Below are 23,711 nucleotides of genomic sequence, written 5' to 3' on the forward strand. Positions count from 1 at the left end.
CTGAAACATTGTGGAGGACAGGTTTGTTAGAACATTCAAATTATTGTTCCTGAAGACACCACCTTGAAAACTGTGGGAAGATCCTCTATAACTAGAACTTGGCTCAAGACCTATTTCTGCTTTTTGATAATTCAGTTGAACACTAGTGAGTATTAGAAGCACATTTAATGTTGTTAACATTGTTTTAGTGCTTCTGAAATTATCAGGATTCTCATTTTCCAAAAGCTTCTGTTTTTGACTATTAATTTCTAATTCAATAGGTAACATATATATTTATATGGATTGAAGACATTCTTCTGATATCCACACATGCATTCAACCTTTGATAAAGCTTAGAAAAATATTTCTGGTCTAGTGGAAGGTGTCTCTGCCCATGGCAGGGGGATTGGAACTAAATGGTTTTTAAAGTCCTTTCCAACCCAAGCCATTTCATGATTCTCTGACAGCAACTTTTTCACTGACAAAGTTTTGCACATAAACACATACACACACACTTTTTTTTTTATTTGCTTGAGAAGAAATAAAGCAAAAAGCCACATCCTTTTTGTCTATAAACTATGTTCCAATTCTGAAGTTCAGCTTGCTAGATTGTTATAGGCTAGTTGTACCAAGAAGCAAAATAAGCCTAAAAATGCATTGCCTAGTCAGGATTTTTCCTAGTTTCCCAAACTGTGTATCTTTTTTTTAATTTAAAGCTCTACAGTTTCACTCTGAGCTGTGGCTTTTTTTTTTTTTTTTCATATTTATTTTTCTTTTCACAGGGATCACACTTTACAGCCAGCCATATGGAGGAGCCTTGCTGGATGAGGACAAAATGTGAGATAATTCTTAAAATATGTAACAGCTGCATGAGCAGACAATTGAAAATATTAATTCAATAAACATGTATGTTGCATGCAATAGATGTTGTGACTTGATAGATGCAATTCAGTTGCACCGAGTGAAGCATTTTTTCTAGTCTGGTGTTTGTATGCCAAGTCTAGTGTTTATATCAGATATGGTTCCACTATTTTGTAGAGAAAAATACTGAATTTACAGTGTCTGCATTTTACAGTGTTTGTGAACAGGTCATGACATTTTCAAACAGGTTAACTGCTTCACATGGTTGTAAAGTTTTTAAATTTGAATTTTCTGTAAAGGAGTGAAGTATTTGCAAAACTTCACTTTCCTATTCAGACTTTAAACACATGCTGTGTTCTGTAACTCTTTTAACTTAACTCATCATCTTGTTCCTGTTCTCTAATTAGATGTTGAGAGTGTACGGACATGGTGTTTGTAAACAGGATTAAGGTCCTAATGTCTAGCGTTGCTTTGCTGAGAAGCTGGGTTTGAAAATGTTTGGGTTTGTTCACACCCCTCCCCTACCTCCCTGTTGTGCTTTCATTATGTCATTTTACTTTGTACCCTAGAATGGAGAATGTTCGTCAGTGTGGAGTAGCACTCTGTATCATGCTGGGTTTCTCTATCCTTACTGCATCCATTGGAAGTGCCATAGTGAAAGACAGAGTGTCTGGCACAAAACGCCTGCAGCACATCACCGGCCTGGGTTACAAAACTTACTGGCTTGCTAACTTCTTCTGTGATATGGTATGTATCATGTGGGGTAGCATGTGTTCAGCTATAAATTTTTAACTAGTTGGTCATAAATGAGGAAAAGGAGATATGATCACAAGACACTTGAATAAGATTTGAATTTTGCAGAGCAACAGCTCTTGGTTGCCATGATAACAAACATTGGGACACAATTCTTACTTTAATACTGCTAGATAAAATTGTTTAAGGCAGGGATGGTGTTTTTTGTTTTCCGAAGTTGAATTGTAAGGTAAAGCATATGCTAGCTTTATGTACCTGCAGTATTTTACAGATAAAAGAAAGCTGTCTAATCAACCTAGACAGAGAGAATCTTCAATACAGCAGTTCATAGTAGGAGTTTCTGTGCCTTGATTTGCCACTGGTAAAACGTTTGACAACATTGGAGACACCTGGATATACTACTCAGCTACTTTAAAGGCATAATTATGTTGTCTGTTGGTGGGTAATATAAGAGATACTCTTGACTGGTACTTTTTATTTATGGCAAGATAGACAGTAGAAAATGTTATTTATGGATTCATATACACAGATCAGAAATGGGTGAAGTCTCTGTCTTGAATGTTTATTTTTCTCACACCAAGTAATTTCTAAAATTGTAAGCATTGCAAATAGTTTTGTCTATATGCAGTTCATTAAGAAATCTGAAAATCTTTTCTTTTGAAAATACCAAAAAAGTTATAATTTTCCACTAAATCTTACCCTTTTAATCAAATGTAAAGACAGGAATGCAACTGAGACCTGACTTTGGCAGGTCAGATTCAGGCCAACATAGTTAAATGAAATAGGAATTTTTGCTTACCTTCTTCAAGCCTGAGAAGTTGCTTTCTCTTCAGGCCAATAAGGAAAGTTGGTGAAATAGAATGAACTTTCTCAGGTCACTGCTAGTCCCCAGTCACTAATTCTTAATCTGTGTAATGGAGCTCACTTGAATTCCATTTAAGCATGAATTCCACAAATTATCTTCAAATATCTTTTCAAAGGTGACACTTTAAAAGCTAAATTTTAAAATTTATCCACTATATAGATGTGTATATATCTCTGTGTGTCTAAATATATAAGGCATACATACAGGTCTCTTACCAAAAGGCTTTTTCATAATTTGCTTGTCATGAGGCTAGCTATAGTATTAGTTGAGTGTTTGGCAGGAGTTAGAGATTAGGTCATCTACTTCTGGGAAAGGGATAGAATTACTATATTTAAAGAACTAGAGTGTCGTTAATTGACTGTTCACTTCTCAAAGAGTTTCGGATTGGGAGATTGCTTTCAGAGGCAATAGTGAAAAATTGGAGTCACCCGGATTATTCAAAAGTAAAAAGATTCCTGGCCCAGAGAAGGGACATAAACTTTCTGCACCTTGCTTAACACACATGGGTCATGGAAGGGAGGGCTGGGATCTAGCACAAGCAACGCAAACATGATCTAGCCTGGTCAGGAGCAGAGATTTTTGGAATACTCTGTTCTCATTCAGACTATTATAAATTTGAAATGTTAGCGTTCCACCCATCCATGCTTGAAATCAGGATGTTTACACTTGAGTGAGCTCAAAGTAAGAACACATTTCTCCAAATGTTATTTACTTGGCTAGTCGATCTTTGTGTTCCTTTTTCTGCCATTTCAGATAAGAGGGCTTGGTTTAAAACAGTCCTTCATCATTCAGTTTCTCCTTGTGCAACAAAGTCAATTCCTCATTATTTTCTGCCAATCTCTTCCTTTCAAAATGTTCTCTCAAATTCAGCACAGTACTGCATGATCAATCATGATCTGGGAAAGAACAGATGCTACTCTAAATGCTAATTGTGCCGCTGATCGTTTAGGGACACTAACACATGAATATATGAACTGTCAAATTTGAGATTCCTCTACATATTTTAAATATTACAGGCTGTGTCCTGTATTATTGGTAGCATAATCTTTATTAAACTTGCAGAAATATTTGATTTATGAAATGGCTGTCATGAGGATCAGGCTGTTCTTACTGTATTTATAGATGTGAACGGTATTCTTTGTTGTGTTCCAACAAATGGAAAATGTGTAAGTCCTAAGAAAATGTCATGACAAATAGAGACGTTTTGTTCAGATTATGCTTGTGTCACTAAAGGGTCAATATTAAGGTTATTTTGCCTGTCCAAGCCCAACTTCTATAACACACATTTTCAGGTAAGATTTCTAGTGGAATTAAATGTTTAAAGTTACACATTTATTCATGGGAAAAAAAGTCCCTGGTCTGATGAAACATATGGGAATTCAGGTGTTTTGTGACTTCTCTACCATATTTTTTTAAACAGCTCCAAGATAACTGAAGCCTATATGTATGGAGTGGTATGATATTTGTATATGGTACTGAATAAGGTACACTGTGAACAAGATGAGAATATTACATCTGTCTACATTTCATTCCATTGCCTGTCTCCTAAAAAAAATGTGTCTCTTCCCATTGACAAAGTAATGATGCCTTCTGGTTTAATTGAACAGATTTGCATTGTACTTCAGTATGAAAGCCCAATTTTAACAGTAAGAATGTTGCTGTTCAGCACTAAATATTTAACTAGACCTTGATTTTTTTTGCCTGCATTGCAGTTGCATGTCAGAATCTTAGTTATATTAGGATAAGTTTAAATATGATATAAGCAGAAATGGAGGCAGTCACTGCTCTAATGAGCTCAGCTTCAGTGCACAAGGGGACAGACAGAATTGAACTGAGCACAGCTTTTCACATCTTGCCGTTGCTAGTTATAAGCAGAACCCATCTCTTTTGAACACTCGGGTATGAATCCCCTGTACCAATCACATCCACCCCCTCTGAAGTATTTGCTTACCATTATGTCAAAAGACTAAACTGAGAAACTGCATTCCCTTGCCTAATGGCTGTAACTTTTCTAAATATTATGTCTGTTCCCATTAAAACTTACGATTTGCTTCATGAGCACACGTGGTCCTTCATTAAAGAATCTTCTAAAATAGTATCCTTACTATTCTCCTGTGGCTGAAGCACCAATCAGTGAAACGGCTTTTTCTGAATCCAAGACTCTGTATTCACAGTATAATTTGATGTTTTGGAGCAATAGTCCTGTATGGACTCATTACCTGGAAGACTTAGCTTGTTAAATGGATGTATTGGAAAGGTCAATAGAAATGGAATTAAGCGGAATATTCTGTAGTTAGATTTATTTTGTTAGGCTGTTTCATGTGTATATGTATAAGAGGGGCAGTTTCACAGCAAGTGTGGCCTATGAAATCTCAGAGCTCTTCTGCCTAATTTTTCCTCATTTATAGTGTAATTACATTGCAAATATGGAAATGTTAAATGGTAGAGTTCTTCTATGCTAATTAAAAAAGACTAGTAAGAGATGCTCACCTGCTAAGTGCCTTTTTTCTTCTGTTTCTAGCTGTTTTACATGGTTCCAGTCACCCTGTGTGTTGGTGTTATTAGTGCCTTCCAGCTATCAGCCTTCACTTTCCAAAAGAACTTGGCAGCCACTGTTCTCCTGCTGATACTCTTTGGGTATGTGATTGGAAATGCTACCACAGAATTATAGCTTGTAAGAAACAAGGAGAAATCTTTAGATTTGGTTTGCACCTGCTGCTGGGTGCATGATTTTCCCTCCTTTGAAATGATTATGATACAGCAGAAGATAGGCAGAAAACAGGCTTGAACATGATGAGTTTGAAAGTTCTACAGGGAAAGTGAAGAGAGATTTGTTCACACATTTGAAAAAAAAAAAAAAGAAAGGAAAAATAATAATAATAAAAAAGGACTGGAAATGTCTCAGAAAATACTTAGCCTGCGTAACAATCATTTGCTCTTAGAAACTGGTTGTATGTTATCTTCCAGAAAATGAGGGAATGATAACATAAGCAGATCAGAATTTCAGTGCTTAGCTGTGCAGAATATGATCCAGAAGGTAAGAAGTGGCTGTCTTCTGTTACAGTTCTACCCATTTTCTGTAATCCTGTAATTATACATAGATCCAGGAATTTGTATTTCCAGTGAGAAGTCTGTCCTATGGCGAGTATTGGGCTGGCTGGAGATTTGTCTCCAAATAGTGCAAGAGAGGAAAATTCTCCCATATCACCCTCTTCCTTATTTCCATGTGAAAAAAAAACCCAAACAAACCAGTTATAAAAAATTAAAATAACTGGTTAAACAGAGGATTTATTTCTCTGTAGAAATACAGCTATTGAGCACTGGGCTTAAACTAATTGTCTGTCTATTCTGTTCCTGTAACTCTCCTTGTGTGTAGTCCCAAGTGATGTGAGAAAAGATGAATAGTTGCAGGATACATATTCTGAGAAGTTTCTTCCTTATCTCAAGCAATTAAATGTTGTGGTCTTTGTAGAGGGGAATGCGTATTTTACAATAATGAAATATAACTGCTCCATGAAAGAATGACAGAAAAAGTAGAATGACAAGGAAGGAAAGTAGAAAGTAACTTCTTCAAGGTCAAAACATGTTCCATTCCAGGAAGAGTCTCAGATAAATTCTTTAAAGACCCCATACTTACTGTATTTCATCTTAAAACTGTTTTCAAGACCTCATACCTCCAGCAAGTCTTGTTTTTTGAAAACTGTTTCGTTATCTCCGTAGCTAGATGTGGATGAAATTCCAGCCTAAGTGTATTTGGAACCATACCTTATAATTGTCCCTCATGAAACATCTTTTGCAAGCCCAAACATCTCTTGTAAAAAGCCCTTTCCATTCCGTGGATAATTCTAATTTTCCTTAAAACTGCAGTTTGAGCTCATCTTTTCTGGGCATGAGTGATCAGACTAGTATGTAATATTCTAGGGGTTATGGTGCCAGGATTTCACAAATAAGTCAGATGAAACATTCAAAGTTCGTACTTTTCTCTCTGTATCACTCTCATCTTCCTTCTCCTTCTTTCTGCACTACGACCAATTGTTTCCTGCAAATTAAAGGCAGAAACTCTTATCAGTCTTCGTGGAAAGACTTCACACTACTAACTCTCATTCTTGTTTTTATGACCTTTACAATTGCTGAATCTTTCTTGTAATCCAGCTGTTGTGACCTTAGCATAAGAATATCTCTAGAGATCTCAGTCGAACAGTAAATAAACCATATAGTACATAGTTGTATGTCTGCTGAAGTCATGACATGTTTTCTGTAGTGTGCTATAATTTTTGGTCCTACCCACAACATGCTACTAAATCCCAGGTGCTAAGGGTTATGCTGGCATTGTTTTAATCAAAATGTTGAAGTAAAGTTTGAGTGTTTCAGAAGAAAGAAGCATTGACTGAAAAGCTGGACTGCCTTCCAAAAATTTTTATGTTGACTGCAGATGCAACTTAATCATCTCAGCGTAATCCCTCCTGTACTGTTCAGCTTTGGCTGATATAACAGATGTTACAGTGATTTTTAACAAGAAGGTCTATGTATTCAATGTGTATTAACATGTATTAAAGATACAATAGCTGTCAGTGTTTAACATGTCTCATAGACACTGATAAATTTCAGAGTTGCCACACTTCCTACTGTACCCTTACTCAGCCTAAGTAAATATGATGAAACCTATTGTGGTAATTTTATTCTTTCCCAGTACTGTACATTTAATTCTTATTTATCTGCATTCCATAATACATTTTTTGTTTAAAAAAAAATTGTTTTTTCCCTTCAGGGTGAACTTGTGCAACATTTCTGAGCTGGAATAAAGATAAAAATAGCCCAGCTTTATGAAAAAGTTAAACTATGTGCCATTAAGAGGTGTGCTTGAAAGAATAATCAATAATTTCCTAGTCTGCTACTTTAAAACTGATTTCCTTTAAAAATAAAATGGACCCTTATCTAAGCTGCATTTTTCTCCTCTTTTAGCTGATAACAAATGTGTTTTATAGGGCAACTGCTTAAGCAATTTTGTCCGAAATGCTCTTTGATACTTAACAAATTACAGCTGAAGCTGAAGGAAAAGAAAGTTAGGATAGAAATGTAGGCATGATTGTCAGCTACTTTAAAGGCTGCATTTGAACATCATACAACTTTAGTATTCTGAAAGTCTTACTCGTTTCTCAGCAGCTATAGGCAAACAAACCAAATTTTGCTTTCATTTACAGCAGAGTAACAGCACTCTAAATTGTGTCTCTTTCCTGTGCTTTTCCAAATTTGGACTTGTCTTCTATTTATGGTATTGTAATTCAGAGCAAAACTTAGAACAGTAATTTTGGCATGTGCACGAAGGGAAGAAAAGGCTGTGATTAAGACTGGCAGCAGGATTCTGAAAAGTACAGTGTGATCTTGAATACTTGACTGTCTTCATTTGAGACCCAAACATTAAGTCATTTAACCTTTATCTTCCTGTAAACTGAGGATAATATCACTATTATTTCACATCATGATTTGAAAGTTTGTTTCTTAAGGTTAAGTATTTTGGTGTTTTTAGATGAAAAAAATTCATCTGCAAAGTACACAATACTGAATTTAAAAGGCTCGTAATCTAGTGTTTAAAGCAATGAAGAAGTAAATTCACAGAGTTTTGTCTAACTTCTCTTGCACTGAGCTATTAAACCATTATATATACATATATTAAGACTATATAAGAAGTATTTATATATACAACTACAGGAATATATAGTACATATATAGTTATCATCATGGAATGGTGTATGCTGATGCCTATTGTCCTGCAGTCTATATATTTGTTCTTTGATAGATACATATGTCTTTCACTATGTTAAATGGAAAATAAACTTCCTTTACATGACATTCATGCTTATCAAATTGCCTGGGCATTTTTTTTAGTCTGCCTAGACATCTTACTCTTTATAAGAAGTATGACTACTCCATTTTGGATAGGCATCATTTGACTTGCCAGAATGGAGGTGACTTCCTCCTTCAAATATTTGTATTGAAACTTATGTAGCCATGAACAATACTGTCTTATCATCATTGTGCTATGAAGTAACTATGCAGTCATATATTACTCATAGAGGTTACTACTCTACTGACTGATAAGCTGGTTTAGGTAAAAAAAATGCTAATATGATCTCTGGCAAATTTCAGTTCTCAGGTAACATTGGCACTCTCTCCTTCTTTTTTTGGTTCTTTTTAATTCCTGTGAAAGCTTCCAAGAAAAGCTGATTGCTCAGCATTCGTGATTTAAGCTTCAAATATTTGGTTTTAATTCTATCTCTGTGAAGAGGCTTGTTAAGATGGATGGTTTTGCAGTCATTCAGGAATCAGTGTTCTGATCTTTCTAGAATAGTGAAAATAAATATATACAGTTGATATATGCAAAAATGGATCATATCTGCCCATCACATGGCAGCAGCTATGTGTAAATCTACGGAATCATAAGGTAATTTGATAAAAAAACACATCCCAAATTTGTGCTTATTTTTCAATTGGTCTAAAGAGTTTTTTGCATATTTTAAAAATAAAGAATTTTTTTTTCCCTAGTGTTGGAATGGATTTTTTTTTTTTTTGTGAAGCAAACCCACAACTTATTTGTGATAATTTTGTGTCTCTAACCTTTCAGATATGCAACTTTGCCGTGGATGTATCTTGTATCCCGATTCTTCTCAAGTTCTGATGTAGCTTTTATTTCTTACATCTCCTTAAATTTTGTATTTGGCCTGTGTACCATGCTTGTGACTCTCTTACCTCGTTTATTAGCTATAATTTCCAGAATGCAGGTCAGTATAAACCCTTTGTTTTACATTACTCATAAGTAAGCTGGATGCACACGCGTTTGTGTATGTATATATGTGTTTATACATATGCACAGACAAGAATTTTTCCAGCACAAAAATGCATATTTTAAAAATTCATGATTTTTCTGTCCTAGTGTATACTGTATTGCTTGTTGCCATCTTGAATTTTAACTTGTTTATAACAAAAAAACCCCAAACAAACAAAAAAACCAAACCCAAACCAAAAGCGCTTTAATAATGGAAAAACAGTGTTAATTGAAACCTTGACATTTTCCAGACCATTAAGTTGTAATTGGCACATAATAGGAGCTGTTCTGGTCCATTAAATAGGTTATATGCATTATAAAATGTGTTTGAATAATATTGACATAAGAGAGAAGCTGCATATTCCTAGGATCTGTAATATGCTGTATGAATAGTAATATGCATTCTCACTCCATGTATGTAATTTTCATTATTCATAATGATAATTAAGCAATTTGATGGAAAAGACCTGGGTTTAAGTTGGTAATTTAGAATTAATGGTATTCAAATATTAAAATGCTAAGGAAATAGAATGGTCACGTTTTCTTACTGTCTGTGAACCTCACTAAGATTAGAATCTTGTGGCCCTAGGCATTCTAAAATAAAATAAGAGATGTACCCTGACCCAAAATAGTTTGCAATATGCTCTTTTGAAATCAGTTCACCTTGAATGAGATTTGAATGCTGTATCCAGCTTTGTAAAGGTGCTTGATATGCTGTTGGTGAAAACTAATTTTGTTTCCTCCCCCCTGTCTCTTGTTGAATTTTAATGCAGAGTTTTCAGAACATCTACAGTATCCTCAAATGGGCGTTCATCCTATTCCCACAATTCTGCTTAGGCCAGGGTTTAATAGAACTCTCATACAATCAGATCAAGTTTGACCTGACCAGAAATTTTGGAATAGATTCATATGTGAGCCCCTTTGAGATGAATTTCCTGGGCTGGATTTTTGTGGAAATGGCCCTGCAGGGAACACTACTTCTTCTTTTACGACTTTTTCTTCACTGGGATCTCCTCCAGAAACCAAGGTGTGTTACTATTTGTATTCTGCCATAGTGGACACTGACTAAGTTTTAAGGAAAGAAGACAGTGGGTCACCTTGAACACCTGAAGATAAATACTTCTGATAATATGGTGTACCTAAATTAGTGAAAACTGCAGAAAAATACAAGGTAGTTGCTATTTCCTTTGCATTCTGCTGAGATTTGATCACCAATCTTTAAGGGATAGCAACCAGGAAATAAACCAGAATTATCCAGAGTACATCAGTGTCCAATTTGCCATGTGTTATTTGTTATCATCTTCTGTTTTAGGGGTCATTGTTCATTTAACAGCATGGTGAGCCCTTCAGAAGATATTGATGTAGAAATGGAGCGACAGCGACTCTTTGGTGGAAGAACTGGTAATGATGTCCTCCTTCTGTACAACCTCAGGAAGTGTTATGGAGGTTTCAGTAAGAAGAATACAGCTGTGGAAAGCATAAGCTTAGGAATACCAAGAGGAGAGGTAAAGAGGGTTGTTCTCTTTTTCCTTTCAGAAAATAACACTTCATTCTGAGCTGTTGTTCAGACATACCCAGGACATCTATAATCAATGATCTGCAGATAGCAGCAGAACATTTTCAATTGTAGTAATTTCTGAAAATCCATAACTGTATAAAAGCAGAAGCTCTGGTGGTGTTTAAGAAACAACCGTTCACTTAATTTTGGGGGTTTTACACTCATCAGAGTCTTACTTTTCCTTCTTGCTTATCTTTACTAAGTTACTGGTTTATAAGCTAACATAAAAACCAAGTAAGTAGCATAGCAGTTCAATGTCCAAAGATCGTGCAAAATGTACCTAGCTCAATTGTAAACTGTGGACTGCATCCTGAATTTGTCACTAAGGCAAATATCACAGTATATTTTAATATAGTTACTAGGAAGAAAATTAACTCTATCCCAGCCAAAACCAAGACAGTGTAATGTAGTAATATACTATTTTAATAAACTGAAATTTAATACTGAATATGGAAATCCTTAAGATTTCAGAACAGCATTTACTTGTTGGATTGGGGTTTTTTGGTTCTGATTTAGGGTTGGGGTTTTTATTTAATGATTTTGATGTTTTTAAGAATTGTAGATATTAAATTGGAAGATGTGAGATAATGGTGCATGGAAGCCTAGGTCCAGTGATGTTCTGCCAGTTAGAAATCAGTTGTAAGGTAACTGGTGTAACCAGGAGGATGTTTTTGCTGTTTAGAGCCTATTAATCAATAAGAAAATTCATGAAAGGAATATTTTGGAAGTTTTTAAGTGCTATATGTAGACTTAGTATGATCCTGTCCTAGCTTAAACATGTATTCATTGCAGCTAGGGGCCTAAAACAACTGTTCAGAGTCAATTTGTGTCTTGGCTGTTTGGTACCAATCTGTACATTCACTTTTACAGAGTGAAGCCACTCATGAGAAACTGAGAAATACTGACTCTGTGGACTGGTAGTCTGGGCAGGTCCAAATCTAGAACTAATAATATGGACAAATAATGCATTTAGTTACTGGGCAGGTTTTTTAGTGGAGGAATAGAATCCTAAATAAGTCACTTTTAGGAATTAGAAGGTAATCAAATTATTATATATATGGGTTTGTTGTTTTTTTTTTTTTAAACTGGTTTTCCATGGGAAAGGGAATATGCAGGTACAGTATATCTATATATAGTGACTTATGATAAGAAATATGAAAGGGTGAGAAACTGTTGAAGAATTAATATTATTTCTTTCAGCATAGCTGGTTGCTTTTGCTTCTTTTTTTTTATTTTTTTTTTTTAATTTTATTTTGATCTCTGTTAGTGTTTTGGACTCCTGGGAACAAATGGAGCTGGGAAAAGCACAACATTTAAGATGCTGACTGGAGATATCATCCCATCTGCAGGACGTGCTGTTATCAGGACTCCTACAGGGTAAATAACACAGGATTTGACCAGAATAGTGCTAATTGATAATGTTAATGATCAAAGACTCAGTACTTCTTCAGTCCCTTATACTGTACTCTAAGGACCTGTTTTGTTCCCTTTTAAATGTATATTGCTTTATTGCTGTTAAGTCTCTGCAGGAAAGCATTTTAGCATTATTTAATTCCATTTGACAGCTCTGTTAATTAAGAAGAAACTTGTCTGGAAGCAAAAGAGTAGACTCTAGGAAGTCTTAACATGCAGCTTTTTAAAATCGTAACAAAAATCTTAACATATAGTTAAGCATACCGCACATTAGTGCGGCACTGAAAGCTTTCCAGGCTTAGGCTGATGAGCAGTGTTTCAAGTGGATAATTTTAAAATGTTTTCTGACACTCGTGTCCTTCAAACACATTAATTAATTACTTGATCAATATGCTCTGTAAATATAGGAGGTAGTGTTGGTGGTATTGAGGCTGATTTTGATGGAGTGATAAGTGAATAATGGACTTTCTGGGTTAGATGTAACCAACCTTTATCATTTTTCCTAGCAGAATTGGAGGGGAAGTAAAGTTCTTAGTTCTTAGAGATTTGCATTTAAGTGTCCAAAATACCCTTGACAACACTAATTATCACCCTGAATATTACGGTGGTATCAGTCCAGGTTACAGATTTTTATGTGTTTGAAGTGGTCAAATTGAGCATGAACCCCATATCCCCAAGTTCTTCCAATTTATCACTAACTTGAGAAGGCAACCTAAAGTAAGAGCTTCAGTTACAGAGTAGCTAAACTTGAGGAAACAAACAGCTTAAAGGCTGGGAGAAAAGATTTATGTCATTCCTGACTTTCTTCCTTGCTTTGTATTTTGGCAACTGCTGTTAAGCAGATCGTGGTGTATTGTGTTGTTCAATTACTGAAAATAACTACGGGCCAAATTCATTGACTCTTCCATAGGTGATATGGTAACCATAACAGGTCTGGAGAACCCCTCAACAGTTGAGGCATGACTAAAGTTACTCATCCTAGGGACTTTGAAGTGAATTGGTTTATATTTACACCAGAGGTAAATGAAGGAAGGGAGATTACATGGTAAGTCTTCTCCTTACTCCAGTAGTGTGCTCAAAAACCTGGTATTCCTGGCAGAGGAAGAGAGGAGAGTCAGCTGAAGAAAGCAGCTGCTGGTCACAGCTGCAAACCATTTTCTGGTCAGCAGAACCAGATTTCTTTGTTTAAAATGCATGTCATGAAGCATCTTCCATTCAGACATTACCTCTGACAGTGACTGATGATGAATAATTTGGGCAACTGCTTAAATGTAGATCGCAACTCTGTTGGGTTTGACCAGAAAGAACACAACTTTTATCCCTTGTGACCCTGTAAGGACAGGATACAATAATCTGATGGATCCTGGTGCATTCTTCATGATTAAATAATGAAATGAGCATGCAAAATAATAATATAAGTATTGGAGAACCTTATTGATATAATTCCATGCAGAAAATCCTTAATTCATAACAGTTCCTGTTTCCTTAAATAACTATTCTTGAAAGTTCCTGGTTTCCAAAAAAAAACCCATCCCAAAACCCCTCCAAAAATCCCCAGACAAAACCATACGTACATTTTCCAGATTATTATTGTAATCATTCTACTGAATTTAAAATTAAGTCAGAAGTGTCTCTGTGGGAAAAGTGCACTGAAAATAGCCTTGAATTTTACAGGACAGCTTTTGCACCTTTGGACAACATGGGGACTAGAAATGGAAGATGAGCTTTTTCAAAAATGCCTGTTGAATTGCAAAGTAGAGTTTGGGGAAATTAAACCTAAAACATCTTGAAAGTGCATGGGGTTACATAGAAAGAACCTCACACATTGATAATCAAGTTGTATTCAGGGAACCTCTTAGACTCCTAAAGAAAATAAGAAAAATGTACTTTTAAGTGGCAGCTGCAGAAGAGACTTTTCCTTTTTTTATTATTTTGTGTACCTCATTAATTTTGCCATTATCAGTGACATATCTGTCCAAATGAAACATAAAAATAATTATCATATAAAGAGTCTCTCCATGTTAGGGATATTTGTAATCCCAATGTAAGAGTACTAAAGCAGCAGCATTGAAAGTTACTTTGGAAGATGTGGAAATAAAATACTTATACTGAAGTACCAGCAGTCCCTTTCATAAAAGGCAGAAATATTAAAACCAGAAAGTAAAATGACTAGAAAGGAGACTATTTTAATAAAATTTGCTTACCTGTATTCATGAAGTATGGTGCTATAAGACATTAGAACACCGTAATTGGCTTTCGAACAGTATCCATGCAAAGGAGTTGTGAGGATTAAATATGTATAATAGTTAACTGTATGGTCTGCTTGATATTTAGAAGGGGTTTTCTGTGTTCTCTGTAACACAGCTGTTCCTCTTTAAGAGCACAAATGGTCTCAAATTAGCTTATGCTTATCTCTACTGCCATAACTAGATTGCCACCAGTTCATGAGCTGGCTAAATGAAAGTGTGTAAAACTGTAAACATTTTTTCTGTTATTTTTTTCTGTAAAATAGCTTAAAGAAGTAAAGTATGTACTAAAAAAAGATGACACTTAACAAAGTGGTAAAACAAAGGAGAACAAAGTGACTCCTCATAGTCTTTGAACCTCTGCTGGGCTGATGTATCAGCAGATAGTGTATACCTTTTCCTTTTTGTTTGTTTGTTTTTTGAGTGTACATTAGCCAGTCTTTGTATTCTTTCTCTTTCCATATTTGTGTCTAAACTTTCTGCAGTGACTCCATGTCATAAATCCTCCCTCAAATGAGGAGGGCTAAACACAGCTTAGAAGAGAGAGTGTCAAAATCCCTGCAATCGTCATGTCAAGATCAACGTACAATAATGAATAATATGACTAGTCATTTGTGTGCCTTTCTGGCACTCTGCATTTTGCAGTTTTTACTGTCGTAGTCTGCTGAATAGAGCTCAGTTTAAGTCCATACTTAGACCAAAGCCTCACTTGTTATGGGGTGCGTAGAAGAAGAAATAGATAAGCTGGGTGTCATTTTGTTCATAAATTGCCCAACCGAGGCCTGAAGCACTTGGCAGTCTTCATGTAATTAATTTATTTCCCATGAATTTCCATCTTCATTATACACAGAGAGATCCTCCATGACAGCAGCCTCCCATCCTGTTTTCATTAAGTGTCAGTCATCTCAATTGTTGGAGTACAAAGTCATAGGACCAAAGAACTGCTCTCCAAAGAGTGGAAATTGAAATAAGTCTTTATAGCTAGAATTTGGACTCTTTTGATAGGTATGATGTTCAGCTTGATAAATAATTAAAAATGTAATTTAAATAGCTTTACTTGAAAGGCAGAACAAATTTACATCAATACAATGGCTGAAATAGCTGTTACACTGTATATCGGCACCGTTAGCTTAATTATAACTATGTTATAGCTACATTAATTAAATTTTAACCTTCTTTTTTTTTATAATGTTAATTAGTATGCACTGAATTGAGTCTGTAGTTAAGAGTACAATGGAATGCCTAACTGCTTTTGCAATTTGTACATTTATATTTCATTTTGACTAATTAATGGAATTTATCTCTTTACAGAACCCATTTACAGAACCGTATATATCACTGCCTTTATTTTAACTGCATTCAAAAACTGCAAAAAAAGCATATAAAAGTGAAACAAAGTGCACAGTGGAGTCAATAGTGAAACAATTTTTCCATAAACAATCATAAGGCTGATAGTGAGAGTACTAAGTTGTCTCTGTAACCTTGAAACTGAGGCATACCTTTGAAGATCAGCCCACAGCTACCTATAAGATACATTGCTGGTAACCACTGTAATAAATAAGAACCAGATCCAGTCTCTGCGATAACCAGTCTCTCCTTCTGAAAACTACAGGTCCAGTTCAGGTGGGAGAAGGCAACAGCTTTTGTCCAAGATCATTCTCACTCATTCCAGCGTTTTGGTTTCTTTTTAGTGCTAGCAAAGGCTTTCTGACAGGAGTGCCTCATGCCACCTAAATGTAGCTTTCAGGGCTGTAATCAGATTTCAAGGGTTTCTTTCAATGCACAAAAGAAATGGATCAATGTAAAAGGCCTTAAAATTATCAGTGGAGGAACAACTTTGAATCAAAAACTTTGTTCACTCAAGGTTTAGTTTATTATCCTCAGTATCTTGCAAGTCTGGCAAGTTTCTTTCATTGATAGTACAAAACTGTAAGATGAACAGTCCAAACTTTTGGAACCCTCCAGGATTATTTGCACCAAAGTATCTCATTGTATAAATGGAGACCAAAGCACTTAGAAAGGGATGGAATACAATATCTTCCATGCTTCAAGTGCTAGACTGTGCTATTTTTTTGAGATTGCCATACACTTTATTGACTTTTTCTGAAAGAGTACTAGAAATGTAATTTTGCAACTTTAAAATTTTGTTCAATATATGAAGTTTTCTGGACATGTTCTTTAGGTTTCATCTGTTGCAGCTGTTCCATCTGAAAGGAAAAATTATATAGCAATTGAAAGCAGTGACTGAGCATAACAATGTAGTCTAAAAGTAAAGTCTTCACAAGGAAGGAGAAAACGTGTGTTCCATGTTAGTGCTATGTCTTAACTTTATCAGGGTATGAAACTGAAGTTACTAACAGAATTTAAAGATAACATTTACTTAGTCTTTTTATATTATGGACGAAAAGGCTGAAAGGGACTGGAATACCTACTTATTTCACAGAATGGTTAAGGTTGGGACTACCAGAGGTCATCTACTCCAATGTCCCTGATCAAGCAGTGTCACTTAGAGTACATTACTCAGGATTACGTCCAGACGGCTCTTGTGGAGTCTCCTTCCCTGGAGATATTCGGCCTCTCTTGGCAACCTATTATAACATTCAGGCATCCTCATAGAAAAGAAGTTCTTCCTCATGTTCAGGTTGAACTTCCTGTGCTTTAGTTTGTGCCTGTTCCCTCTCGTCCTGTTGCCTGGCACCACCGAGAAAAGTCTGTCCCTATCCCCTTGACACCCTCCTTCAGATGTGTATATACATTGTTCTTTCTCTCTTTGCTTATAAAACAAGCTGTTTTTTTTCTTTCTGTATGTCCTGTTTTTTATATGAATGACCTAATAAGAATGCCAGCATGATAATAAAAGTGCAGAAGACAAACATTTGTTTTTCTCTAGCTTGAGAAAAAAAAAATTGAGCATTTTCCTGCATGCTAATCTATATTTCAGAAAATATTAAACCCCCACTATTTCAAATTTGATTCTGATAACATCATATATGAAGATGTTTGTTAAGGGGGAAGAGGATCATAACTGGTTTAATGAATGGCACCAGAATTTTTTAAAAAGGGGAAAAACATTTACAATATATAATTTAGAGAAATGCATTTACAGTATATCATTTAGTGAAAATGCTTTCTGGTATCATGCCATCACTACTTGAAATGTTCATTTCATTGAGACCCGTGAAAATGAAAGCTGGGAGATTAACTGAATTTCAAGGAAAATCAATTTCCAGAGATGAGGGTAGTTTTCTGTTGTAAAATATGTAATATCATTAAGAATTAAGCTGTGTTTTTTCTTTCATCTATTTCTTCAGTATTCAAAAAAGCTTAGGGCCTGGATGAACAAAACTAAAGGATGATCTCCAGCTTTTTGATTTGGAAATCTACTCAGTGATATGGCTAGAGGGAAGAATAGGCATTGCATTGTACATACCAAAAATGTCTGAATAAAAGACCAGAATCCTTATACGGCTTTTTTTTTTTTTTTTTTTTTTTTTCTCTTCTGGTCAGATTTTTTTCTGCTTTGAGAGAAACAGAGATGGAAAAAAAAAAATATGTCCATGAGTTCTTTAATAAATACATTAGAATCTCTTTATTAATGGGAACTCTTTAAGTGTTCAAGGTCAGCACTAATGGATGCAGTTGCAAGATAAGGACCAAATTGAGGAAGAATATTAAATTATCTATTGTCTCTGTACTCTTCTTTTATGAAAGCTAAAGGTCAGTGAGTGGGATATTGTTTGTCTAAGGCTGTGTGCTCTACTGGCGGCACAACACTAAAATCGTATCTGTACAATTAGGACTGGGGACACAGTGTTTTCATTTCCTGTCTAATATAGTTCTAGCTAAAGAGCATTAGATGTCTGTTATTTTTTGCAGCCATGAATACTTATTTTTTGTTCTTCATGGTATGGACCCATTCCAGACTAGATGTTTCTATCCAGCTACAGGGTCAGCTACAGGCTTCATGCTGAGTAAATGTCCCTGAAATTGCCCCTGAGTGTGATTTGTTCTTCAAAGACAGCAGCTTCACTAAAAGAAAACCTTGTTATTATGCCTGAATCTTCCTAGCAAAACAAACTTCAGACACATCTCTCTGTGTACAGCAGAATCTAGATAGCATTTCACTGTGGATAGTGTTTCAGTATGTTCGTGTTCATTAAATAAAGAATCCATTGCTTCTGACAGGTTATGCAAAAAAATCAGCATTAATAAATCCATATTTTATGGTAAAGATAACCTTAAAAAAATCAATTTGATTTGATTTAGGTATGGCTGGAGGCTGAGCTGGCAAAATTCTGTATATACATTATTTCAAATAACCGATTAGTGGATATAAATTACTGAAGAAGTACACTTTGTTAACCCCTTTCCTGTATTATCTATTTCTTTTTTCCTAAGTCTCTGTCTAGAGAAATGTCTACAGGCAGTTAACTTCATTGGCAGCATCCAAACCTACAAAAATATTAAAATTTTTATCTTTGCCATTAAGAGCAGAGGACAATTCTAATTAGTCCCCAGCAAGGTTCATCATAATCATGTTAACTTACCTTTTGATAGCATTGAAATATATTTTGATGCTGTGGTTGATTATGTAAAATGCAGAATTTGTGTTTTCTTTTTTTCTCCAGACTCCTGAATCTTGTTAGCAGGAGATACATATTTGTATTTTCACTAGTACTGCTATTTGTAAATCCTGCATCTAACATATTTACTTTGTGTCTAAATGATTAATTGTGTATCTAGTTCTCTTAACCAGAAATATAGAAAACCATTAAGGGGAAAACCATTCTGTTACTCAGAACCTTTTACAACCCTTTTTCTTTCAAAGCTCAGATTTTTTATTAAGTATCTATCTCAATTTTGACAGGTCTTTTCTGTACACAGAAATCAGCATCATTGAATGTGGAATTAGATGTTGGAATAAATAGGATAGATTAGTGTCATTATGGGTAATGAGACACCCTTGCAATCAAGTTTGCTTCTTAGCACTGAATGTAATTTCAAGCAATGCTGTGCAGCTACCAAGTGATGGCCAAAGTCTCTTAAATCAGGATCATTTTATATTTTTTCCTGTATTGTCTTTTAATGTACTAGCCTTTAATATTCTTCATTTTGTTTTACTCTTGTTCAGAGAATGCATGCATTCATATATGTGCTCACAGGTGCATAAAGAATACACAGCAACATTTCCTTCTCTCTCAACTATCACCCCTTCATTATTGAATGTGATGCAGGCAGTATGGTTTTGAAATGTCTCCTTAGAGCAGGATCTACCAAAGAGGTAAGGGAGGCAAACCTGGCAAGAATCAATTCTCATAGATCTGTCCTCCTGCGTTGATCTGTTCATCTTCATACACACACTGCTAGAATAGTGACACATGGGTGGCAGTGCTAACCTGGAAGGGACAAGAAGCATGGACTGTGTGTTTGAGGTTCTGTGGTAAGTAATCACAGTGAAGAGATTCAAACTCTTTTACCTATGGAGTTTGAGGGTAAGTGGTTTTGTTTGGGAGACTCTGTAATCCCAAGGTTGAAACCCAGGGCTGTGTGTTTTTTAAACAACATTCAAGGTTTTGCTTTTTCTTTAAACAACATTCAAGGTTTTGCTTTTTCTTTAAACAGGTCTGAAATGGATATATTGTCTGCCAGCTCTGAAGGCATTCTCATTGGCTATTGTCCACAGCAAGATGCCTTGGATGAATTTTTAACGGGTTGGGAGCATCTTTATTATTACTGCACACTGCGTGGAATTCCAAAACATGATATCCATAAGGTACCTTCCCAGAAGAGATTTGCAGGAGGAGCTGAAGCCAGGTTGGGCTGTGGAGTTTGTAAAACAGTTGTACTGTTTTTTTACATGAGGGAATATCTAATATTTCATCTTAGCAGCTTTAGTAATAAGATTTTTCATTACAGCTACTTTATTTAAACAATATGGGTTTTTTTTTTCTGTCTGTTATGCCAGGTTCAAAGTGCAGTAATATCACAGAGGATAGTAAAACAACACCAATTCAAACGATATATCAACTCTTAAGGAGTCTGTGAATGGTTCAACATCTTCATTATCACACTTGGAGAAGTGGGAGGGAACACTACATGTTTGGATCATGCATCTCTGAAAAACTCTTCAGAGATGGGATTTAACTGTGAAGGAATTAAAAATTGTTGGATGATTATATAGACTAAACATCTGGGTACTGAGGTGGCAGCTGTCAACACACTACTAGTAAATGTCTTAAACATCACAAGATGATTGCTGCATTCAAACCACCTGCTAGAAGCAGTCCCTAGAATATTCCAGCTACCATACAAGGCCTAGGGTTGTCCAAGGAGAAGAGGCCAAACCCATGTCAGAAAATGCTTTAAGAGCTTCCTAGCACAGATGATGACAATATCTGGGAATGTCACTGAAGGGTTTTGAATTTACAGATACAGATGTATCTGTGCTGACTAGCAAACTGTTCTTTTTCTGTTATGAGGCAATCAGTCAGCCAATTCCAAAATTTAAGTACCAAATGGATATAGTGTAAAATGTGGGTTTTTGCTGTGTCTGCAGATGGGAATTTTCTCATCTGACCTGGACTTGAGCAGCTCAGTCTCTTGTGCTTAATTGCATCTCTACTAACATGAGAATACTGGAGTGTGATACGAAAACAGTGTCTGTCATTCCCGCTGTATAAATTGGTTCTATGCAATTACTATAGCTCTAGAATTGTTGTCATAACCTCCAGAATGCCATCTGTTGTTTTCCTTTTTCCAGAAGCAAAACTACATGTGACTAAAATACCTGTTTTTTCTACCTATCCAGCATTTTCCTGGATATTGCCTCAGGGTCCACTAAGTGTTTTACAGACAGCTGCTTGCCTGTATTTGAGAGGGCCACCTTCCGATTCTTTGTAGCTTTATTTCCTCAGCAGCTAGGTTCTGCTTCAGAAAAAGGTATGATTCCTGCAACCAGACATTGAGTATTCAGAAGTAACTGCCATGATACTCCAATAACAGCATCAGGACAGGCAGCATTTTGATTTTTTCCTGTGTTAAGCTGATCACTTGGTTGTTTCTGGATGAGAGACTAGGGGAAATAAAAAATTCTTACCAATCTTCTACCCTTCTCTTGGGCAGTATCCTGCCTGGCTGGACTTTTAACTGTTTGAACACTACATTTCTTGCAGGCTGCTTAGAAATCATGATACAGTCTCTTGTTCAGTTGTTTGCTCTTCATAGTTCATCCGTGATAGCAAAGTACTGAAAACTTGAGTATGTTTCACTTGATCTAAAAGATATATATTAAGGGATAATTGTTATTGCATTAAACCTTCAACTCTGATTACCTGTTTTCTCCATGAACTGACAGCTCCTCTAACAGCTGGGCTAAAAGCTTATCATAACTAGCACTTATCATAGCACTTTAATAGACACAAAGGTGGCAACATCTTCTCTAGAGCTTTGTAGTCATTCAAAAAGATGCTGTTAAGTACCCATGTATCTTACAGATGTTTTGAATGCTGTCTTAAAAGTAATTTAAAATTAAAATTTGATTGTTTAATTATGCAGCAGTGCTCTTAAAGCATTCTAAACATGATTTTTAACCTTTTTTTTTTCATTTTTGTAACAAAAGACAATATATTTTTGTAATGCACATGTCCAAATGGTACACCATATACTATAAATGAAGTAGTTTCTAAGGCATCCTAATAATGGAAATTTCATACGCACCTGAATGATAGAAGTACATAGTTCTAATTAAATTTTGTGGGACTCTCTTAACTTGCATACTTTGAGTCATATACATATCCAGACTATAAATTAAGCATATTCCCCATTTGTGAATAGGCTGAGGCACATAAACCCAGGCAGATGGTGATTGTCTGAGAGCTATGGAGATATGACATTATGATGTAGACTAAGAAGGACTTTCCCACAGCAAAAATAATTGCTTCAGCCTTGCTGGAAGACTTACTTTTGTAACTGACTTGAATTTGCCAAGAAGGGTGTCTTTGAGTGAGAGACAAGTAGGGCTTTTAGTGCTGTGCTAACTTTCTGCCTCCTGGAGCTGCAGACTGTTGGCTATTGTTTTATTTTAGTACTGGCAGCTGTGAGGAAAAGCTGTTCAGGTGGCACTGGCAGACACCTTCTTATTGGTAATACCTCATTTTCAGACAACTGGAGATAGTAGCTTTGAGAAGTGTGAACTGATCTATGCATTACAGTGGACTCTTAATGCTTTAATCTTACACTCTGCAAGCCCTGTCAACACCAGGTAGCAGAGGAGAATGTGTGTGTGCGTGTGCACATGAATCCCGCTGTCATTGCTTGATTTCTAACTCCTTCGGTCAATTAGCCTCCAATTAGCAACTGTTTTGGAGGATGAGAAGCAGGACCAGGAGCTATGTGGAACCTTGAGAATGGAGAGACCTGTAGTGTGCTTACAGGCCTGGATTTCTTACAAAAACTGTCCCATGCAGCACTGAGCTTTTCTCACGTGCCAGGGAAGTTTTCCAGATTGCAGGAAGCATGACCATACCAACAGATTTCTGTGCTGTGCCTGCAGGGTGTCTCTCTGCATGTGTGCATGTAAATGAACACTACAGCAAATGCTGCCTCCTGTCTGTATTTGGTGAGGAGCCACAAAGGTAACCTGGCTTCCTATAGTTTCTCTCTAGATAACGTTGGAATAGCACACTCTCTGAAATATCTGGCATTCATAAAACCCATTTCAAATGCAGAACTATTTAGGAATAATTGGTGTACATAAGAGCTTCCACTTTATGTTCAGATCCAGCTATCCTCTGGGCAATTAGCAAACAGCTACTGCCATGGCAGTTCTCAAAACCATTTAGGGAACCGTTCCTCAAGTGGTGTGGTAATTCACGTACGAGTTCTGCTTCAAGTGGATCGAATTGATTCTGTGTTATTTAGAGATGAGTTATGTTACTGTGGCGCACTGAGAGAAGGTAAATATTAGTCTTATTGATTATTCTGCACCTAAGATGATCTAGGTGTAGGCTTAGACTATTTTTTGCAGGCAGCCTCCTGTGCGTTATTTTCATATTTGTGATATAGAGACCGTTCTTTCAGTTATCTTAACTTTTTGTCTGTATAGATTACAGAGCAGACTTTATTGCCGTATGTTTGCAATCAAGGCATCAAAGGGCTCCTGCAAATTATATTTAGCTTCTCTGGTTTACCTTCATCAAAAGCTGAAATGCAGCT

At 35.9% G+C, this 23,711-nt stretch overlaps 1 protein-coding gene across 1 annotated transcript in view; it reads left to right on the top strand.

Annotated features, from left to right (window-relative positions):
• Positions 1-23,452, top strand: part of ABCA13 (ATP-binding cassette, sub-family A (ABC1), member 13) — a gene marked incomplete at its 3' end in the record, with an annotated part of 141,259 nt that extends 117,807 nt beyond the window's left edge. The window contains exons 44-52 of the mRNA XM_010013136.1: positions 762-816; positions 1,410-1,587; positions 4,980-5,095; positions 9,081-9,237; positions 10,055-10,308; positions 10,594-10,786; positions 12,107-12,216; positions 20,121-20,271; positions 23,275-23,452. Coding sequence (XP_010011438.1) covers positions 762-816; positions 1,410-1,587; positions 4,980-5,095; positions 9,081-9,237; positions 10,055-10,308; positions 10,594-10,786; positions 12,107-12,216; positions 20,121-20,271; positions 23,275-23,452 — 1,392 coding nt within the window. The remainder of the gene's footprint in view (positions 1-761; positions 817-1,409; positions 1,588-4,979; positions 5,096-9,080; positions 9,238-10,054; positions 10,309-10,593; positions 10,787-12,106; positions 12,217-20,120; positions 20,272-23,274) is intronic.
• Positions 23,453-23,711: the final 259 nt, after the last annotated feature.

The sequence above is a fragment of the Nestor notabilis genome, unplaced genomic scaffold, assembly GCF_000696875.1.
Source record: "Nestor notabilis isolate BGI_N333 unplaced genomic scaffold, ASM69687v1 scaffold13924, whole genome shotgun sequence".
Taxonomy (NCBI): Eukaryota; Metazoa; Chordata; class Aves; order Psittaciformes; family Psittacidae; genus Nestor; species Nestor notabilis.